Below are 23,457 nucleotides of genomic sequence, written 5' to 3'. Positions count from 1 at the left end.
TGGAGGTGACAAAGAACGATTGACCAACAACATTGATAATTTGGGAGATAAATTATTTTGAATTGACAAAGTAATTCTGGTAATGTCAGTACGAGGTGGTATATTCACTGCTTGCTTGCACACTCTGTCCCCGGTAGAGACCTGTCATGTTAAAGACACCACATAGAAGGACCTGGACGTTTGGTTTCTGGGTGTATCTACACTCTATATGAAAAAATTTAATAAAGAAGTCAAAAACTTCTAAGAAAAATTCTTAAAATAACTTGACCTCCCATTGTTCTTGTGAAGAAATTCACAAAAAGAAAAAACTCTTTGACTTCTTGTTTTTAAAAAATCAGCCAAAATAGTGTGAATGGTAACCTATAATAGTAAATATATTCTTTTGCCCTGAAGTTAACATCGGTCTTTTATTTGTGAAATTTTATATACTAGTGCAGATGAAAAGCAAATTCATTCTAAAAAAAACTTCTGAACTATTTTGATTTCTTTTGTAATTATTGTTTACAACCAGGAGCCAAAGTGTCTCCCCCCTACATAGAAGCCCTAATAATCTAGAAATGTGCCAAGATTAGTTTTTCCGTTCACAAAATCCATCTACAAATATGAATTTGCCTCGTGATAGCACACGGACGAGCTATCAACTCAGTACTGCCATCATGCGTTATGAGCTGGGCTGGATTAGGTGGGGCCGTTGGGGTTGCTCTAGAGCAAAGGCAAGGCAAGGAACGGTACTGCAGCAGCAGGTGTGGTTGGTTACTTGCATAGACAGCAGGTTACCGGCCCTTCCAAATGCCTTGCAATCCCACGCAAAAATAAAATAAAATAAAATAAAGCCTTGCAATCGTGTAGCTGAATCATCTGGTCTCCGTCTCCCAGCCCCAACCCAAAACCGCAGGACACAGCAGCTCACCTACTACCAACACATGATTACGTTTCATCATTTTCGCTTGTTGCCTGTCCTGTCACCTTCAATCCAAGTCGGTCTCGTTCAGTTTATCAGTTATCACACCATCTCTTTCACCAGTCTCCTTTTCCATGTAAATCTTGCGATCCCAGTATAGAAACCAGAGAATTGATGGTTCGTGTTGAGGAGTATGCGTGGCCTCATCTCACCTAACGAGTCCACGCTTTCCGTTATCGTTTTGCTCGCACCGCACTCAAGAATCGCCATTTTTTTTTAACTAAACCCAAAGAGAAAGGAGGAGGAGAGACAGAGAGCGCGCGTGCAATGCAAAGAAAAAGTTACCGTACCTACCGGGCCGACCACTGGAGGTACCTGCCCCACATGCGCACCGAGACCGAATCGAGTGGCCACCGAGAGAGATAGAGTGGACAGTGAGCCACCCACTCCCATGTCCGGCCACCCCACCTCATCTGACATCTCCTCAAATACGCCACACTAGCCCGCTCCCCTTTTTCGCCGTTACCCAGGGCTCGCAGCTAGCCAGATCCACCAGCCATGGCCGGCGGCAAGGCAGCGCTCCTCCTCCTCCTGTGCGCGGCGGGGCTGCTGACCCCGGCCTCCGCGGCGGACGACGGCCTGACCAAGTTCAAGCTGTACTGGCACGACGTGCTGGCGGGGACGAGCCCCACCGCGATCCGGATCGCGCAGGCGGCGTCCAGCAACAGCTCCTCCACCTTCTTCGGCGCGGTGGTGGCCATCGACGACCCGCTCACCACCGGCCCCGCCGTCACGGGCTCCGCCAAGTCCAAGGACGAGATCGGCCGCGCGCAGGGGACCTACACGTTCGCCGACCAGGCCACCTTCGGCCTCCTCATGAACATGAACTTCGTGTTCACCGCCGGGGACTACAAGGGCAGCGGCCTCACCATCTACGGCCGCAACGAGGTGCTGTCGGCGGTGAGGGAGATGAGCATCATCGGGGGCACGGGCAAGTTCCGCATGGCGCGCGGCTACGTCGAGGCGCGCACCATGGACTCCGGCGCCAAGTCCGGCGAGACCGTCGTCGAGTACACCGTCTACGTCAAGGCGGCGGCGGCGGCGGCGTAGCGGCGGCTGCCTGAGCTTAATTTAGCTAATGATGTCCAGTCCATGACTAACGGAAAAGATGGTTTTGCTTGTAATAAATGGATTTCGCAGATTTGCTGCGTTTGTTGCCGTGATGGATGATGGGTGTTTGCAGATTTGAGTGCTGGCTGTGTGTGATTTGTGGTTTTGCTAACTGGTGCGTCAACTTTTTGGGAGGATAATTTGCATCGATTTTATGTTATGTTAATTGTTGTGATTGCTGAAATCAGTCAACCACACATTGTGTGAGAAAAAGGGTCAGTGGATAAAGGTTCAAAAATGGGCGACACAAGCGGCCGCCCAAACCCTCCCTTCGTCTTCCCCGCTGCCGTAGAGGACACCGTTGAGTGAAGCATGTGCGGCCGGCGGCGTCGGCGAGGCTTCGACTCGTGGCGTTGTGTCACTGGGCTGTGGATTGCACATCTCTGGTGACGGGGTGACGGCTTCCCAACGCGGACCCTCAAATCACCTCCAACCGTCCGATCGTGTGGTACGGACATATTCTGTCATCCAATGCGTATTTGTATTGGTCTGCTCGACGGTCCAGATGCATTTTTTACTGTAAAATGTAGACATACTATAAACATCTACAACCGGACACCTCAAACCCTCCTCAAACGCTCGAGCGGGCCGCTTATTGTCCGGTCATGTTTTTTGACCCAGATGGACGCCTCAAACGGGCGTCAAACGCCCGGGCCGACCGGCACCCCTCGTATCCGGCCCAAATATGGGGCGGATAAGGGGCGTCCGGACACGCCTGCCACGTCGGACCCGGCCCATGTTGGCCCACCCGACCCCACATATATTCGTCCCCATCCGCTCGTCGGAGCAAACCCTAGCCACTTCACTTCACTCTCCTCCATTCCCCTCCGCCAGTTTTCGGCCTTCTCCGGCATGGCAGGCAGCGGATCGGATTCTGGCCAGTCCGGATCCGTCGATTGGGGTGTATCCCGTGTGGGTTTGAGGAGGCAATGTCAGTCCGCATTGCACCCCGCCGCTCCCGGGAGGACAGCGCCCGGCTGACGGACGGATCCGCCCGCCGCGACGCCATAGTCACCGGGCGCTCGGGTCCTCTGGTGCTGGATCCTCACGGCCCCGGCAGCCGGAACACCTCTCCTTCCCCACCACCGGTTGGGCAGACTATGATTCCCACCAGGAACGGGCGGCCCGCCGTGGGAAGGAGAGGATAAGGTCCGTCGAGGCCCATCGCGGCGGAAATGCCGGCGGCAGAGGCAGCTGATGCGGCGGCGCGGGCGGCTGCAGAGGAGGAAGCCATCTGCGCTCACACTATGAAGAAATGACAGCGGAGGAACACGCGCACCCTCGCCCGAGAGAAGAATCGGGCAGTCCGTGCCATGGTCGGACTGCCACCGAAAGAGGAGAAGGAGGACAGCGACGGCGAGGACAGCTCCGGCGACGAGCAGATCCGGCTCGACCCGTACTGCGTCTTCGAGCGGTACTTCCACGAGAAGGACGGCAAGAGCGCCGGGAAGGGCAAGAGCAGCTGTGGATGAACTCCACCATAGCCAAACATGCCAAATTTTGGTAGTCCGATGGCATGTTTAGTTGGTAGTGATGGAGTAGCCGGATGATGTGTGTGCATCGACGTAGTTGCATGAGTTTGTATGGATTTGAGATATGATAATTGAGGTGTCCGGATATGGATAACATTATTTGAGGGGTGCCGGTCAGTGCACGCGGACGCGCCAAGGCGCATCCGCGGGCGTTTGATGGGCCGGATTTGCCAAGTCCGACCGTAGATGCTCTAAGGGGAGCTTCTCGAGCGTCCGGACAGCTGCCATGCGCCCGCGTTTGACTACCCTGACCCATAAAAACCTCGTCCTCGCCCGCGCGCTTTCCGACCAGCGCAACCTACAGATGACCCACAAGTATAGGGGATCAATTGTACCTGTCGTGGAATTGTCACGGCAGATGTCCTCGTGCAAGGACTTAGTCGTGGAGCCATCGCAGCTAGGAAGCTTAAAGGGGTTAAACGGGACAAGGAACACGAGGGTTATACTAGTTCGGCCCCTTACGGTGAAGGTAAAAGCCTACGTCCAGTTGGGGTGGTATTGATTAGGGTTTCGACGACCAGGAGCTAAACCGTCCTGCCTGGTTATCGATTTGGTCTTACTTGTCCCTAAACCGCCGCCGGGTCGTCCCTTTATATAGAGAGGTTGACGCCCAGCGGCTCTCAGAGTCCCGGCCGGCTCATAACAGTGTCCGGCTCGGACTCTTAACTATTCTTGCCTTACACTACAAGTTTCACCCTAACGGCGGTTATCACTACGGGCCTTAAGCCATCTCCGGGTCTTAAGCCCATTATTGACCCGCCGTCTTCAAGTTTGGTACTGGGCTTCGCGTGATGACCATTATGACGTAACCCGGCCCCTCCTGGGCGGGTGACTCTAATGGTTATATCCTCAACATTAGGCCCCAGATTGATTTGAACTGGTTCATGTCAATCTTCAATCCCTTTGAGAGAAAATCTTCCGGCTTATATTTGTGCGAAGGTTATAACTCGCCGTGACGTCATCTTCTGGATTCCTGGTAACCCGCCATGACGTCATCTTCCATTAAGTTCATTTTTTTATTCTGTCATATTCCAACGGATCTTATCTTTAATGGCCATCCCGAAAATCGAGGCGCTTCTGTAGCGAGATAATCACGCCTTGGCCTCCTCGTTTCTCGCACCCACTTATTAGCCGCACCTTATAAATAGGCCCGGCCCGTAAGCCTTCATTTACTTATCTCCTCCATCGTCTTCCTCCTCTGACACCCGAGAGCTCGAGCTCCGCCGCCGCCGCCGCTCTCCTGGTCTTCGTCAACCTCGGCCGCTGCATCACCCTGACCGGTCCAGAGAAACGGCGACAACCTCCGCATCTCCTTCCGCACCAGTAAGTTCTTGCCACTCCATAGAGTAGATCCGCATTAGGGTTCTTGTCGTTCTCCCCTGTTCTTCGCAGTTCGTCGCCATTTCTTCACAGTTTTTTCTACACGGCCCCCTTGGATCCAGAGACCATATAGAACTCGTGCGGCTGTGGTTTCGCACCCATTTTCAATAGTAGCATGTCCCCTTTACTTGCAAAGAGATCTCCTTAGAGCTCATGAACTTCTCTGTATCAGCTTTCTAGGTCTAGAAATTTTTTTCTTTCTAGTCGATCGTTTGATCCAAAATAATTACTGCGATCTGTGAAACTTGTTTGTGCCACACTTAGTCAAAAATTGCATCTGTTAGCTATGGAGGCTCATATCTCCGGCTTAAAAGAGGCCATGCGCTGTGAAATTTCTGGCTCATTTATGATAGAGTTTTAAACAACTTGAATTACTCACGATGCCCACAGCGGCTTAGATAACCCGACACAATTAGCCATATGTCATTAGGCCCCTTCATAAGCCGCCATCTTGAATACTGAACTGTAAACTTCCTCCGGCTTATAGTTGAACCGGACATTTCCTTTTGTCATAGGCTTTCGTCTTTCACAATGCCGCCCAAGGCTCCCAAGGCACCCATCACGTGCAACTGGATGAGATCCAATTATACTGATGATACTTTAGCTGATTTCGTGAAGACGGGTTACCTGCCAAAAAAGGAGGTCATGTCCTATCGGGCCCCTGACCCGTCCGAAGAAAGACCTCAACCAAGAGATGGAGAGGTTGTGATATTTGCTGATCACATGAGCCGGGGCTTTGCTCCTCCCGGCTCAAAATTCTTCAGAGACGTTCTGAACTTTTTTGATCTGCGACCTCAAGACATTGGACCCAATTCCGTGTTGAATATTTGCAATTTTCAAGTGTTTTGTGAGGTATACCTTGGAGAGGAACCCAGCCTGCTACTCTTTAGGGAGTTATTTTACTTGAACCGCCAGAATGAATGCGCCAACGGGCCTAGCTTGGAACTTGGCGGAATTTCTATCCAACGACGGAGAGATTGCCTCTTTCCCTATGCTGAACCGCCAAGCCACCCGAAGGACTGGAACCAGACATGGTTCTACTGCCAGGATACTTCTCCGGCTGATGAGAACCCTCTGCCCGGCTTTCGCGCCCTGCGTCTGGAGCCAAATCACCCCCTGCCAGACAAACTATCTCAAGCTGAGCGTCAACCACTGATCCCCACCATCAACAAGATTAAGGCTCTCCTGGGAAATGGCCTCAACGGCATTGATCTGGTCCGGGTCTAGATTTCTTGGCGGGTGATTCCCTTGAGCCGCCGCCCTGGCTTAATGTGTGATTACACGGGCCGGAAGGATGACCCTCTGCGGCACAGCCCAACGACTTACCTGAGGACGTCGTTGACGACATGACCAAATCCCTCCTGAACGAGAGCTTGGCAAACTGTGGGAGGACAGGCTTAAACCCCTTCTGCAAAGCTAACCCGGCTCCGGCGGTAAGCCACTGTCGTGAGCACCTTGCTTTCCCTTCTAATAGTTTTCATCTGAACCTTAAGAAATCTTTGTTGTATTTTTCAGGCTAATGATAAGTTCTGGAAGGTCGAGTATGATCATGAGGCGGCTAAAAAAGCCAGAAAGGCTAAGAAAGCCGCTCCCCGCAAGAAGGGGAGTAAACCTAGCGCTTCAGACCTGCTTCATCTGGAGGACACCTCCGAGTCAGAGGTAACCCTTCATTCTTATGATCTTCTCTTGTTATTTTTTTGTTCTTAACCACCTTACCGACACTGATTATCAGCAGGAGGACACCGGAGCGAGTAACCCGGTGATTGAAGAGGTAACTATACTTTCCTCCGACTTGGAGCCCTTGCCAAGGCTGAAAGTCCGAAGAGTAACCCGGAAAGTAAGATTTTCCCATCCTTTTGCTTATCAAGATCCTCAATTTCTTTTGAAGCAGCAGATTCATGAGAGCCGGAGACAAACCCGGGCCAACAAGGATGCAGACCTTTCCTCCGACTTACCTGAAGCATCAAGGAAGCGCCAGACCGAGGTTATCTCCAACTTATATCCTCTTCATCCTTTGGCGGGCATCACACGTCAACCACTCAACTCTTCTGATTCAAATTATCAGGAAACTTCACCTTCCTCCGGCGACTCCATGCAATCTAACTTGCCGGCTTTCAAGACTGCACCCGGGTAATGACGATCATCTTATTTTGTGCTTTATCTTACTCATGTTTTTGCACTAACCTTTTGACTTTCAGCGCACAAGCAAAGCTCAGCAAGAGGGCAAAGAAGAGTCACCCGGTCGAAGAGCCGGTCTTGACTGAACCGGAGGCTTCTGCTCATGAGCCGCCGTCTGCCTCAGCCCCTGAAACCACAGCTCCAACTGACGAGCAAGTCATAGAGGGTTCTAATAACCCGGAGATCCCCAGCCCAGCTCAACCGGTCGATGACCCGGACATTGTAATCACCCGGACAGAGTTTGTCGAGCCGGGGAGACCCACTGTGCTGGCTAAATGCTCTGCCAAGGAAGAGCTGCTAGAGCGCCGCAGGGCCAGACTGGATATCACTGACTATGCTAACTTGAGCATTGGAGACATTGTTTCTGGTTACATTGGTCAAGTGCACAACAGCCGGGACCTGGAGATTGACATGGTGAAGCAGATACAACAAAAATCTGAGGTACAACTCTCTTGCTTACTCCATAGTCATCCTTACCATGCTAGCCCCCAAGTCTATTACTTATGATAGAATATGTTGTAGACTTAACTTCCGGCTTACCTTCATGAACCGACAATTATAAATAGAATCTTTCAGCATACATTAGCCCCCAAGTGCCAAGTGTCTTTGCGTGCAAAGTGCTTGGGACTTTAATGTTGCATGATAACTACTCAAACTGTAACCCGGAATTTATACAGGCTGCCTGCAAGAAATTGGAATCTGAAATCTCTGAGCTGAAGAACCGCCTGAAGACTCAGGAAACTGAAACCCGGAAGGCTAATGCCAAATTTGAGTTCAGTGTTGCTGCACAGGAAAAGCTGAAGAAGAAATTTGAAACAGAAAGAAAGACTTGGGCCGAGGATAGAACTACCTTGCTTAGCCGGGCCGAACAAGCAGAGGCTGCTCTGACTGAGAGAACCGCCGAACTCTCCGGCTTAAAACGCCATGTGTCACAGATGGTCTCCGCAATCTTCGGTGAGTCATTTTGTCAGCCTTTAACAAGTTTACATTTTTTATGTCTTATAAGTCCCACCATTGCCATTCAGCTCACCTGACTTTGTTAAACAGCCCCCAGAAGCTCCAACCTTAATCAGAATGTTCTGACCAAGCTGAAGGCCGTGTACACCTTGGTGGAGCAACTCTACACCGGGTCACAGCGTGCGTTAGCCGTTGTGGCTCTGTCCAATGAGGTTCCGACTCACCTGGCGGACGTACTCAGGCGGCTTGCCGTTCTTCCTCAGCGCTTCCAAGAGCTAAGATGGGCCTCTGCAAGAGCCGGAGCTATAGCTGCGCTGAACCGGGCCAAGGCTTTTCTCCCGGAGCTAGACCCGGCCGACATCGCTCTTGGATACCCCAGCCTGAAGGAAGACGGCACCCCCTTTGACCAGAAAGACTTCGCTGCCTGTGTGAAGAGCGTGCGCCCGGTGGCCACCCTGATTGGGAATGACACTGACCTGACCAAGTATCAGCCGGGCTATGACGCGGAAAATCAGAGGATCCCCACTCCACGCTATGAAGCAATCAGCTTGATCCCTCCGACTCGTAAGCATACCTTCGCCCCAGAAGTTGACCCGGCCGGGTTAATTGATGACGAGGCTCAATTTGAAGCTTTGAGCGGCATTGACTGGAAATCATCAACCTTCCAGGTCATGGAATCAGTCGGAGGAGCGGAGAGGGATGAGCCGGAAGCTTCGACCCAACAAGCACCTTGACTTTTAGGCGGCTCATGGTTACGCCTTAAAAACAATGCCTCACCTTTTGGACTCGGGGAGTCTTGTAATAGAGTAGGACAAAACACTTAATTTTATCGTGCCATCGTGCACGTGTTGAATGCATAACTCCATTGAAGCTGCTTCTTTATATTCCTCCGGGTTATGCTCGACCATCTGCTTTCCTTAAGATAAAGAGCTATTTTTTAATCATCCTGCATAGAAAACAAATGACAAGTCTCTGGGCGGCTTACCGCACTGAGAGTCATATACTTTATATATAACCCGGAATATGAACCAAAATCATAAAAGACTGGCCCTCAATTATATCCTCGAGGTAACCATAATAGCATACTTACAAGCCTTCAAGTATACTTCCGGTTTATATAACCCGAATAATGAGGTTGATATCTCAACTCCGGTTCACCAGCATTGATAATGCTTATTGCGTGTTACTAACATTGTGAATCAAAGTTAAGTCCGCCCTTGCACACTGTTGATGTGACCAGAAGAACTTATTGCAAATCAGAAGATCAAAACTTAGGGGCTTCCGGTTCGAATACGACCAGAGAACCGTCCCAAAGGGGTTAAGCTAAGATTCGAATGCGATCATATAGCCCCCAGTGGGTTTGGCGTTGCCGATCAAGAGGGTACCGACAGCTATGTTCTCTTAGGTTCGAATACGACCCATGTGTGAACAGGAAGCCCCCAAATGACCTTAAGAGTTGTTTAACGATGCTGATTCGAATATGATCCACGTCGGTTCCCAAAGGGGGTTGAGCTATGATTCAAATATGATCAAAGAAAACTCCCCAATGAGCTCGGAAATTTGCCAATCAAGTGGGTATCGACAGCTATGTTCTCTTAGGTTCGAATACGACCTATGTTTGAATAGGAAGCCCCCAGGTGATTATATTGTTAACGGCTAGATTCGAATACGATCGTAAGCCGGATCCACCTCCAAGTGACCATGTGATGTTGTAATGGAAATAACACGTTTACCTTTGGAGGAAAAAAGGACAGAGGTCCTGCTTTATTATTTATCATAATATATACATGGCTATAGAAATATGTACATTATGAGAGCCGGTGGCTCAAGTGTAATAAGGCCGAAGCTGAGCTATGTTCCACGGCCGACGTGTCTCTTCCTCCGACTTGCATGAATCTTTCTGCTCCCGAACATCGATAAGGTAGTATGACCCGTTGTGCAAGTTCTTGCTGACCACAAAGGGCCCTTACCAAGGCGGGGATAACTTGTGTGCATCTGTTTGATCTTGGATGAGCCGGAGCACCAGATCACCTTCCTGGAAGACCCGGGACTTAACCCGGCGGCTGTGATAACGGCGCAAGTCTTGTTGGTAAATCGCCGAGCGAGCTGCTGCCACATCACGCTGTTCGTCCAACAAGTCAAGAGCATCTTGGCGCGCCTGCTCATTATCCGCCTCAACATAAGCCGCCACTCGAGGCGAGTCATGACGGATGTCGCTAGGGAGGACTGCTTCCGCTCCATAAACCATGAAGAACGGCGTGTAACCCGTAGATCTGTTAGGAGTAGTATTGATGCTCCATAACACGGAGGGTAACTCCTCCACCCAACAACCCGGCGTCCGTTGCAAAGGGACCAAAAGCCGGGGCTTGATGCCCTTCAAAATCTCCTGATTAGCTCTCTCAGCTTGACCATTGGATTGAGGGTGAGCCACTGAGGAAACATCAAGTCGAATATGCTCTCGTTGACAAAAATCCTCCATGGCACCCTTAGACAGATTGGTACCATTGTCAGTTATAATGCTGTGTGGAAAACCAAAGCGAAATATCACCCTTTTCATGAACTGAACCGCTGTGGTCGCGTCACACTTGCTAACTGGCTCTACCTCAACCCACTTTGTGAACTTGTCAACTGCCACCAAGAGGTGGGTCTTCTTATCCTTGGACCTTTTAAAAGGCCCAACCATATCAAGCCCCTAGACTGCAAACGGCCAAGTGATTGGAATCATCCTCAATTCTTGAGCCGGCACATGAGCCCGTCGCGAGAACCTCTGACAACCGTCTCATTTACTGACCAAGCCCTCCGCATCAGCATGAGCCGTCAGCCAATAAAAACCATGACGAAAAGCCTTGGCCACAAGGGATTTTGAGCCGGCATGATGGCCACAATCCCCTTCATGAATCTCGCGTAAGATTTCTTGACCCTCCTCAGGGGAAACACAACGCTGGAAAGTTCCAGTAACACTGCGACGATGCAGCTCGCCATTGATAATGACCATTGACTTAGACCGCCGGGTTATTTGTTTGGCCAAAGTTTCATCCTCAGGCAAATCTCCCCGGGTCATGTAAGCCAAGTATGGTACTGTCCAGTCTGGGATGATGTGGAGAGCCGCCACCAACTGTGCCTCCAGGTCAGGAACAACCAAGTCTTCCTCTGTAGGCAACTTGACAGAAGGGTTATGCAAAATGTCCAAGAAAGTATTAGGCGGCATCGGCTTTCGCTGAGAACCCAGCCGGCTTAACGCATCAGCCGCCTCGTTCTTCCGGCGATCGATGTGCTCTACTTGGTAACCCTGAAAGTGTCCAGCAATGGCATCAACTTCGCGGCAATAAGCCGCCATGAGAGGGTCCTTGGAATCCCACTTGCCTGACACTTGTTAGGCCACTAAATCTGAGTCACCAAAGCACCTCACCCGGCTCAAACTCATCTCCTTAGCCATCCGAGGACCATGGAGCAAGGCCTCGTACTCAGCTGCATTGTTAGTACAGGGAAACATCAACCGTAGCACATAGCAAAACTTGTCGCCTCGAGGGGAAGCTAATACAACTCCAGCCCCCGAGCCCTCCAATTGCCTAGACCCGTCGAAGTGTATAGTCCAGTATGTATTATCCGGTTTCTCTTCAGGCACCTGCAGCTCTGTCCAATCATTGATGAAATCCACCAATGCTTGAGATTTGACAGTAGTGTGTGGCACGTATTTCAGACCATGAGGCCCAAGTTCTATAGCCCACTTAGCCACTCTCCCAGTGGCTTCTCTGTTTTGGATGATATCTCCTAGGGGAGCAGAACTAACCACAGTGATAGGGTGACCCTGGAAATAATGCTTAAGCTTCCGACTTGCCATGAATACCCCATAAACAAGCTTCTGCCAATGTGGATACCGTTGCTTGGACTCAATGAGCACTTCACTGACGTAGTAAACCGGCCGCTGAACCGGATACTCCTTACCCTCTTCCTTGCGCTCCACCACCACAGCCACACTGACGGCTCGCGTGTTAGCGGCTACATACAACAATAAGGGCTCCTTGTCAACAGGAGCAGCAAGAATCGGGGGCTCAGCCAGTTGTCTCTTCAAATCCTCAAAAGCAGCATTGGCAGCATCATTCCAGACAAAGTTATCTGTTTTCTTCATCAACTGGTACAGCGGCATGGCCTTTTCACCCAAACGGCTTATAAACCGGCTTAAAGCCGCGATGCGACCCGCCAGACGCTGAACATCGTTTATACACGCCGGCTTAGCCAGAGAGGTGATTGCCTTGATCTTTTCCGGGTTAGCTTCAATGCCTCTGTGAGAAACCAGAAAATCCAAGAGCTTGCCTGCAGGAACACCAAAAACACACTTGGCCGGGTTAAGCATCATCTTGTAGACCGGGAGATTATCAAAGGTTTCTCTCAGATCATCTATCAAGGTCTCCTTCTCCCTGGATGTAACCACGATATCATCCACATAAGCATGAACATTGCGCCCAATCTGGTTATGAAGACAATTCTGCACGCAACGCTGGTAAGTCGTCTGTGCACTCTTGAGCCCAAAAGGCATAGATACATAACAGAAGGCTCCAAAAGGAGTGATGAACGATGTCTTCTCCTAGTCCTTAACTGCCATTTTAATCTGATGGTATCCAGAATAAGCATCCAAAAAACTTAAGCGCTCACAACCCGCCGTAGCATCAATAATCTGATCAATACGGGGGAGAGCAAAAGGATCAGTCGGACAAGCCTTGTTTAAATCTGTGTAATCCACACACATCCGCCAGGTGCCGTTCTTCTTAAGCACGAGCACCGGGTTAGCTAACCATTCTGGATGAAAAACTTCAACGATAAACCCGGCCGCCAAGAGCCGGGCTACCTCCTCACCAATGGCTTTCCGCCTCTCCTCATTAAACCGCCAGAGGAATTGCCTGACCGGCTTAAACTTCGGATCAATATTGAGAGTGTGCTCAGCGAGTTCTCTAGGTACACCCGGCATGTCAGAAGGTTTCCATGCAAAGATGTCCCTATTCTCATGGATGAACTCGATGAGCGCGCCTTCCTATTTCGGGTCCAGATTGGCACTGATGCTGAATTTTTAAGATAAGTCACCTGGAACAAAGTCAACAAGTTTAGTCTCATCAGCGGACTTAAATTTCATTACCGGCTCATGCTCCGTGGTTGGCTTCTTCAAAGACGTCATATCTGCCGGGTCAACATTGTCCTTGTAAAACTTTAACTCCTCTGTTGCACAAACAGATTCAGCGTAAGCCGCGTCACCTTCCTCACACTCCAAGGCTATCTTTCGGCTGCCATGATGCGTAATGGTCCCATTGTGACCCGGCATCTTCAGCTGCAAATATACATAACACGGCCGTGCCATGAACTTGGCGTAAGCCGGCCGCCCAAATAAAGCATGATACGGGCTCCTTATCTTAACCACCTCAAAGGTTAATTTTTCCGCCCTGTAGTTGTACTCATCTCCAAAAGCCACTTCTAGCTCGATCTTACCAACTGGATACGCCGACTTACCAGGCACCACACCATGGAAAACGGTATGGGACTGGCTGAGATTCTTATCAATCAATCCCATACGACGGAAAGTCTCATAATAGAGGATGTTGATGCTGCTGCCTCCGTCCATGAGCACTTTAGTGAATTTATATCCCCCCACCTAAGGAGCCACCACCAGGGCCAGGTGACCCGGATTATCAACCCGGGGAGGGTGATCTTCCCTGCTCCACACAATAGGCTGCTCAGACCATCTTAAATAGCGTGGAACCGCCGGCTCAACAGCATTCACAGCCCTCTTATGAAGCTTCTGATCTCGCTTGCACAGACTGGTGGTAAACACATGATACTGTCCACCATTGAGCTGCTTTGGATTGGTCTGGTATCCCCCTGCTGCTGTTGATGACCCTGGCCGGACTGCTGATTAAAGCCCCCTTGAACATTCTGAGGATTGGAATTTGAGCCGCCGCCCGGGCCATGAAAGCCGCCGGCGCCCGAGCCGCCGCCCGAGCCATTGTTGCCATTAAAGGCATTGGAATTCTTAAAGGCCTTCATGATTGTGAAATCTTTCCATATATGAGTAGCTGGCTTCTCCCAAGAGCCATGCCTTGGACAAGGCTCATTCAACAACTGCTCAAGCGTCGGGCCTGACCCGCCGGCTCGGGGAGGTGGCCTCCCCTTACGTCGCTGGTTGTTACCCTATGAGCTGGCGTTGGCCACAAACTCTATGCTGCCATCAGCCTTACGCTTGCTACCTCCTTGGTTCGCCGGGTTATGCTGAGGACCCTTGCCATTGCCGTTCTGCTTTCCCTTCCCTGTCCTTTCATCATCCGACGCGGGGTCCTTGGTACTATCAGAGTCGGCGTACTTGACGAGAGCCGCCATCAGCGTACCCATATCATTGCAATCGCGCTTGAGCCGCCCGAGTTTCATCTTCAGGGGCATGAAACGACAATTCTGCTCCAACATTAAGACTGCAGAGCCGGCATCCATCTTATCAGATGAATGTATTATCTCTTTGACCCGGCGAACCCAATGGGTTGTAGACTCACCCTCCTGCTGCTTACAGTTAGTCAAATCCACAATGGACATAGACTACCTACAGGTATTTTTGAAGTTTTGGATGAACCGGGCTTTTAGCTCAGCCCAAGACCCGATAGAATTCGGCGATGGCCCTTTCAACCAAGTGCGGGCAGTCCCATCTAACATCATGGTGAAGTACTTGGCCATTGCCGCTTCACTGACCTCCAGCAAATCCATAGCCATCTCGTAACTCTCGATCCATACTCCGGGTTGCAAATCAGCTGTGTAATTAGGCACTTTCCTTGGCCCTTTGAAATCCTTGGGCAGACGTTCGTTACGGAGAGCCGGCACCAGACAAGGAACACCTCCAGTCCTCGTAGGTATACCCACGTCGATGGAAGCCGTCGGATAAGCCGGGTGTGGCTGGTAAGCCGTCAACTAAGGCACCTGCTCCACCTCTTGCCGTGCTCTGTCTTGGTCTACCACGTGAAAGGCTCCGTTATGAGCCGGGCCGTGGCCAGGAGGCAAGTCATGGCGTCGGACATTACTTGAGCCGGTCGCTGAGACCATGTGTCTGCTATAACTCGGGCTCCGGCCTGGACGAGGGGTTGAATGAATCCTGTCTTGGCTATAAGAATATGCCTCTTACTGCGCCAGAGCCGTCTGAAGGAGTTCTCTGACCCGGCGGGTTTCAACCGCCGTTGGAGAGTCACCATCGATTGGGAGAGCCGCCAGCCGCGCCGCCGCGGCGACCATGTTTTCCAACGGGTTGGCATAATGACCCGGTGGTATTGGCACGTACTGAGGCGGGGCAGGGTTCACCCGGGGAGGTCCCATCACTTGGGGCTGAATTGGCGTTCCAGCCCCGGGCACTATGATCTCTGGCGGGTTACTAGGCCCTGCACCAGGCGTGTTGAAGAGGTTTCGAGGATCGTAAACCGGAGGGAGTTGAGATTGGGCCTTTTGATGCCTCCTTCTCATGACCTCATTGGACGCATTTTGATCCATCGTGAGCCGGAAAGACTGTGCCTGAATCAGCTGAGTCTGGGCGTCGAGAGCCGCCCTCTCTGCAGCCATCCTGATCCCTTCCATCGCCAGATCCTCCTTGGCTTTTGCTAGATCCAACTTTAACTATGCCACCTCCGCGTCATGCTGAACTCGATCCGCCGGGGCAACCGTAGCGGTCAACAGGACCGTCATCTTGTCTGTGAGATCCATCAGCACCTGAGCCGGCGAAGGCACAGGGCTTCCTGACCCGGCGGTGGGGTTTTGAACAGGTTGTGCGCCAGCCATGAAGATTCCAACCCGGCTCGGCGGCTCAAAGGGGTCCGGAATACTGTCGCCATCGGAACAACCCCTGAGCCTGCCATCTTGAAGTTGGTATAACGAATCGGTCTCCTCTGTGGATGACTCGCCGTCAGAGCGAGCGGCCGTCTCATCACCAGATCCAGATCCTTCAGAGAGCTCTCCGTGGACGCATCCCACGAAAACACGCTTCAAGGCAGGCAAAGTCCGGGCGGGTCGTGCACGTTGAGCCGTCTCGATGAGATCGGTGCAGAGGTCCGGCTTAGGGCACGGCTCACCAATCTTGCCAATAAAGACATGAATTCCGCCGAAGGGGACCCGGTATCCATACTCAATTGAGCCGGCGTCGGGGCCCCAGTTTGCATCGCCGATGTAGAGCTTGCCGCGACGACTCTTGGTCATCCGGCCCACAGCGTATCCCTTGAGCCCTTCGAAGCTGCCCTTCAAGAACTCAAATCCACCGTGCGTCAGCCCCACGGTGGGCACCAACTGTCGTGGAATTGTCACGGCAGATGTCCTCGTGCAAGGACTTAGTCGTGGAGCCATCGCAGCTAGGAAGCTTAAAGGGGTTAAACGGGACAAGGAACACGAGGGTTATACTGGTTCGGCCCCTTACGGTGAAGGTAAAAGCCTACGTCCAGTTGGGGTGGTATTGATTAGGGTTTCGACGACCAGGAGCTAAACCGTCCTGCCTGGTTATCGATTTGGTCTTACTTGTCCCTAAACCGCTGCCGGGTCGTCCCTTTATATAGAGAGGTTGACGCCCAGCGGCTCTCAGAGTCCCGGCCGGCTCATAACAGTGTCCGGCTCGGACTCTTAACTATTCTTGCCTTACACTACAAGTTTCACCCTAACGGCGGTTATCACTACGGGCCTTAAGCCATCTCCGGGTCTTAAGCCCATTATTGACCCGCCGTCTTCAAGTTTGGTACTGGGCTTCACGTGATGACCATTATGACGTAACCCGGCCCCTCCTGGGCGGGTGACTCTAATGGTTATATCCTTAACAGTACCTCTTTTCGATAAGTAAGAGTGCCGAACCCAACGAGAAGCAGAAGGAAATGACAAGTAGTTTTTAGTAAGGTAATGTCTGCAAGTGCTGAAATTGTAAGTAGTGGAGTAGTTTGATAGCAAGATAATTTGTAACGAGCAAGTAACGATAGTAGTAACAAAAGTGCAGCAAGGTAGCCCAATCCTTTTGAGGCAAAGGACAGGCCAAAACGGTCTCTTATGATAAGCAAAGCGTTCTTGAGGGTACACGGAATTTTCATCTAATCACTTTCATCATGTTGGTTCGATTTGTGTTCGCTACTTTGATAATTTGATATGTGGGTGGACCGGTGCTTAGGTGCTGTTCTTACTTGAACAAACCTCCTACTTATGATTAACCCTCCCGCAAGCATCCGCAACTACGAGAAAAGTATTAAGAATAAATTCTAACCATAGCATTAAACTTTTGGATCCAATCGGTCCCTTACGGAATTGCGCATAAACTGGGGTTTAAGCTTCTGTCACTCTCACAACCCATCATCTAATTGCTACTCCACAATGCATTCCCTTAGGCCGAAATATGGTGAAGTGTCATGTAGTCGACGTTCACATGACAACACTAAGGGAATAACAACATACATACTATCAAAATATCAAACACATATCAAGTTCACATGATTACTTGCAACATGATTTCTCCCGAGACCTCAAGAACAAAAGTAACTACTCACAAATGATAAACATGTTCATGATCAGAGGAGTATTAAATAGCATAATGGATCTGAACATATAATCTTCCACCAAATAAACCATATAGTAATCAACTACAAGATGTAATCAACACTACTAGTCACCCACAAGCACCAATCTATAGTTCCGGTAACAAGATTGGACACAAGAGATGAACTAGGGTTTGAGATGAGATGGTGATGTTGAAGATGTTGATGGAGATTGCCCTCCCCAAGATGGGAGAGTTGTTGGTGATGATGATGACGATGATTTCCCCCTCGGGGAGGGAAGTTCCTCCGGCGGAATCGCTCCGTTGGAGGGCAAAAGTGCTCCTGCCCAAGTTCCGCCTCGAGACGGCGGCGCTCTGTCCCGAAAGTCCTCTCCTTATTTTTCTAGGTCAAAATGACTTATATACCAGAAGATGGGCACCGGAGGTGGGCCGAGGAGGGCACAACGCACCAGGGCGCGCCTGGGCTCCCTGGCGCGCCCAGGTGGGTTGTGCCCACCTGGTGGGGCCCCTATGGTGGTTATTTGCTCCAATAATTCTTAAATATTCCATAAAAAATCTCCGTGAAGTTTCAGCTTGTTTGGAGTTGTGCAGAATAGGTGGCCCGACGTAGCTTTTTCAGGTCCAGATTTCCAGCTGCCAGAATTCTCCCTCTTGGTGTGTACCTTGCAAATTATGAGAGAAAAGGCATTAGAATTACCCCAAAAAGCATTATTATGGATAAAAACATTATAAATAACAGTAAGAAAACATGATGCAAAATGGACGTATCAACTCCCCCAAACTTAGACCTCGCTTATCCTCAAGTGAAAACCGAAATCGGAAAACATGTCCACATGCTTTGAGAGAGAGAGAGGTGTCGATAAAAACAAAATACGGGCATATAAGCATCATGTTGATTATTATAACAGCAACAAAATTAAACATAAGACTTTTATAACAGAACTTTTATCATACACTTCTCATGAATAAGTAATAGTTCATCACACAATTGGAGTATAAAGCAAAAACTCTACTAGAAACCAACAAACTATGTTCTCAGTCAACTTTGCAACTACAATTCATCATTTTTTCAGGAAGGGTCACGTGTCGGAGCCTTTAGGCAAGTCCACATACTCAACCATCATATAGTCTTCTATGATTGCTAACACTCACTTCGTACCCATGAGCTAAACGTTTCAACCGGACACATAGAAAGATAGGTGTAGGATCGAAAGTATGTCTAGAGGGGGGTGATTAGACTACTTGACCAAATAAAAATCTAGCCTTTTCCCAATTTAAAGTCTTGGCAGATCTAGCAACTTAGCACTAGTCAAGCAAACAACCTACACATGCAAATCTAAGAGTATAGCAGCGGAATGTAAAACATTGCACATGAAGGTAAAGGGAGGAGTTTGGAGGGAGCAAACGCAATGTAGACACGGAGATTTTTGGCGTGGTTCCGATAGGTGGTGCTATCAGACATCCATGTTGATGGAGACTTCAACCCACGAAGGGTAACGGTTGCACGAGTCCACGGAGGGCTCCACCCACGAAGGGTCCACGAAGAAGCAACCTTGTCTATCCCACCATGGCCATCACCCACGAAGGACTTGCCTCACTAGGATAGATCTTCACGAAGTAGGCGGTCTCCTTGCCCATACAAACTCCTTGGTTCGACTCCACAATCTTGACGGAGGCTCCCAAGTGACACCTAACCAATCTAGGAGACACCACTCTCCAAAAGGTAATAGATGGTGTGTTGATGATGAACTCCTTGCTCTTGTGCTTCAAATGATAGTCTCCCCAACACTCAACTCTCTCTCACAGATTTGGATTTGGTGGAAAGATGATTTGAGTGGAAAGCAACTTGGAGAAGGCTAGAATCAAGATTTATGTGGTTGGAATGGAATATCTTGACCTCAACACACGAGTAGGTGGTTCTCTCTCAGAAAATGTATGCTGGAAGTGTAGGCATGTTCTGATGGCTCTCTTCACGAATGAAGAGTGGGTGGAGGGGTATATATAGCCTCCACACAAAATCTAACCGTTACACACAAATCACCAAACTCGGTGGGACCGAATAATGAAACTCGGTCACACCGATTTAGTTCAAAATGTGAACGTTAGGATATTCGGTGGGACCGACATGTCAACTCGGTGGGACCGATTTCATTAGGGTTAGGGCATAACGTAATCTCGGTGAGACCGATTACACAAACTCGGTGGAACCGATTTTGGTAATAAGCTAACAAGAGAATTGGTCAGGCAAACTCGGTGGGACCGATTTGCTCATCTCAGTGAGACCGAAATGTTACGAAGGGGAAACAGAGAGTTTGCATTGTGAACTCGGTGGGACCGATCACTCATCTCGGTTGGACCGAAACGTTACGAAGGGAAACAGAGATTTTGCAATCCCATCTCGGTGAGACCGAAGTGACTAGCGATTGTGGCAGTGGCTATGTCAAATGAACTCGGTGGCGCCGGATAGAATGTTTTGGTGGGGCCGAGTTTGACTTTTGTTTTGGGACATATGTGGATATGAGAAAGTGGTTGAGGGTTGTTGGAGCATATCACTAAGCATTTTGAGCAAGCAATCCATTAAGCAACACCTGATCCCCTTTTAATAGTATTGGCTTTTCCTATGGACTCAATGTGATCTGGGATCACTAAAAGTAAAAATGTAGAGTCTTGAGCTTTAGAGCTTGAGCCAATCTTTTGTCCTTAGCATTTTGAGGGGTCCACATTTCTAATCCATGCCATGCCAATCATTGAGCTTTCTTGAAATATTTATCTTGAAATAGCATTAGCTCAATGAGCTATATGTTGTTAGGAATTACCAAAACCACCCGGGGATAGTTGCACTTTCAATAGGGGCTTATAGTTTCGCCTCCCAACATATTCACCTCAAGGGTGATGTCAACAATAATAACTTATGCTATCTATATTCAACTCGACATATGTGCCTAGATCTTTCCTCACCACATGATGCTTGCCAAAGGAGAAAAATTAAAAGGAATAGAAGGAAAACTTTGACTCTTTGCATAAAATTAAATACATAAAAGTAAAAGATAGGCCCCTCGCAGAGGGAAGCAGAGGTTGCCATGCGCTTATTTGTTTGTATGCTCAATCCCTTAGTGCAAAAGAACGTCATGTTTTATTGCCCCTTAAGATGACAACCTTTATTATGCAGTCCGTCGCTTTTATTATTTGTCATCCAAGTTCGTACAATGCTGAATTTTCTCTTACACTAAATGATCTCACACTTTTAGAAGCAATTTTTATTGCCTTTTTACACCTATGACAACTTACCTGAGGGATCTTTCTCAATCCCTAGGTAGGTATGGTGGACACTTGAAAATAAGATTTGGGTTGAAAGGTTTTTGGATGCACAAGTAGTATCTCTACTTAGTGCGGAAATTTTGGCTAGCAAAGATAGGGAAGCACCACATGTTGAAGGATCTATGACAATATGACTTCTATGTGAATATAAACAAACATAAACCATTAAGTTGTCTTCCTTGTCCAACGTCAACAATTTTGGCATATAATATTATGAGGGCTCACAATCACAAAAGATTTATAGGATAGTATATTTATATGTGAATCTTCTCTTCCCTTATTAATTCTTTCATGAGTTGCATCATTGACTAATGCTATGTTTGTCAATCTCTAATAAATTTTCCTACTTATACTTTTCCTTATGTGGTGCCATCACCTACCATAGGATTAGTATATGATCTTATTGATTTATTTCTGTTCTCTTTTATTTATTTGCTTTCTCTTTTTCTTTCTTTCTTATATCTTTTCTTTATTTGCAACATGAAAGTAAAGAAAGCAAAAACTCAAACTAAACTTTATTATATAACTTGCAAACGATTACAATGATATATCACTAGGCAAACTCTCGAGGAGGAAAGGATCGAACTAACTTTTATTCATCTAATGCAAAAGATCAAACTAAAATAAGTAAAAGCAAAAGGATAGTGGGACGATACGATACCGGGGCACCTCCCCCAAGCTTGGCGGAAGCCAAGGGGAGTGCCCATACCCGATACTCAGTTCTCCTTTGGTGGTGAAGAAGATGATGGTGAAGTAGTATTCTCCAATATAACCATGAGTAGATCCTTCAAACCTTGAATCTCCCGAAGGGCTTGATGAATTAATTCACTATTTTTCTTCACCTCAACCATTATGTGTTTATTCTCAGGGATCCACGGTTTGGCTCCTGCACTGTTTTCTCTTGGCCGAGATATGTCCCAGTTGGATGGTATGTGCCTACGAGGAGTGTTCTCGAACCCATAATTGTGAATCAAGTTATGAAAATTGTTACGATGTAACCTATGTAAGGGCCTCCTTGGTGGGGGATCTTCTTGCACTTCTAGGCTTGCTTGATTGTTCGATGATCCCATGGCTTGATGAGGATTAGGTTGAGTGGAGATGCCAGCTAGTGCGCCCCTCTCAGAGGCCGGAGGATGAATCCCGAAGGGACTTTCCTCCTCTTCCTCCATAGCAACCTCTTGAGCTTCATCTCCCCTTAGATCTTCCTGAACCAACCTTATGCCTCCTTCTCCATTGTTGAAAGGTGAGAAAGACATGACGTTGTTCTAGTTGAATCTGTGAGAAAACAGCAAGAAAAGAGAACAGGGAATTTCTTCGCGATACGGTGGTTAACAGGTTCGGGAAGTATATATAGATTTTTTCATCTTGGAGGACAAGCATACGGGAGAAAAACGGAGTACAAAAGGTGTCCCAGGTGGGCACAACCCACCTGGGCACGCCAGGCAAGCCTGGCGCGCCCTGGTGTATTGTGCCCACCAGGGGACGCTTCCTGAAAGTTTCTTTATTTCCAAAAAAATTAAATATTCCAAAACAGACAAAAAATATTTTTGCGGATTTTCCAGAGTCCGTTTACTTACCGTATCACGTACCTCCTTATTTTGACGATTCTGGAGTAGTCCGGAAGGACTCTTTTATGTGTTCTTCCGGTGTCAAAGTTTGGATAATATTACTTTCAACATTAATGGGCGTACCTGAGATATAATGCTTTATTTGTTGTCCATTGACAACTTTCGGGTTAGTACCTTCGGAATTGTTTATTTTGATGGCTCCAGACCGGTAAACCTCCTCGATGACATATGGGCCTTCCCATTTCAAGAGGAGTTTTCCTGCAAAGAATCTGAAACGAGAGTTGTACAAAAGAACATATTCTCCAACTTTAAACTCACGCTTTTGGATTCTTTTGTCATGCCATCTTTTAACTTTTTCTTTGAATAATTTTGCATTTTCATAAGCTTGGGTTCTCCATTCATCCAATGAGCCTATATCAAATAGCCTCTTTTCGCGAGCAAGTTTGAAATCTTAATTGAGTTCTTTAAGTGCCCAATATGCTTTATGTTCTAACTCAAGAGGCAAATGACAAGCTTTTCCATAAACCATTTTATAGGGAGACATACCCATAGGATTTTTATATGTTGTTCTATAAGCCCAAAGTGCATCATCTAATTTCTTAGACCAATTTTTCCTAGACCTATTGACAGTCTTTTGCAAAATTAATTTTGTTTCTCTATTGCTAAGTTCAACTTGACCACTAGACTGAGGATGATAGGGTGATGCAATTCTATGGTTAACATCATACTTGGCAAGCATTTTACGAAAAGTGCCATGAATAAAGTGTGAACCACCATCAGTCATTAAATATCTAGGGACTCCAAACCTTGGAAAATAAGTTTCGTAAGCATTTTAATAGAGGTGTTGTGATCAGCACTACTAGTTGGAATAGCATCTACCCACTTAGTAACATAATCAACAACAACCAAAATATGTGT

General features: G+C 48.5%; 1 protein-coding gene across 1 annotated transcript; it reads left to right on the top strand.

Moving 5' to 3' along the window:
* The first annotated feature begins 1,339 nt into the window (after positions 1-1,339).
* On the top strand, positions 1,340-2,183 carry LOC109781954 (dirigent protein 21). Its single transcript, XM_020340542.4, has one exon. It carries the CDS (start codon positions 1,460-1,462, stop codon positions 2,009-2,011), a length of 552 nt encoding a protein of 183 aa, XP_020196131.1. The 5' UTR covers positions 1,340-1,459; the 3' UTR covers positions 2,012-2,183.
* The last annotated feature ends 21,274 nt before the right edge of the window (positions 2,184-23,457 follow it).

This window comes from Aegilops tauschii, chromosome 4, assembly GCF_002575655.3.
Source record: "Aegilops tauschii subsp. strangulata cultivar AL8/78 chromosome 4, Aet v6.0, whole genome shotgun sequence".
NCBI classification, from domain to species: Eukaryota; Viridiplantae; Streptophyta; class Magnoliopsida; order Poales; family Poaceae; genus Aegilops; species Aegilops tauschii.
The sequence above is the reverse complement of the archived record's forward strand: the minus strand, read 5'-3'. Positions and strand labels throughout refer to the sequence as shown.

What these genes read in the sequence shown, in the direction of transcription:
- LOC109781954 (XM_020340542.4), top strand. Translation starts at nt 1,460, where the DNA reads ATGGCCGGCGGCAAGGCAGCGCTCCTCCTCCTCCTGTGCGCGGCGGGG.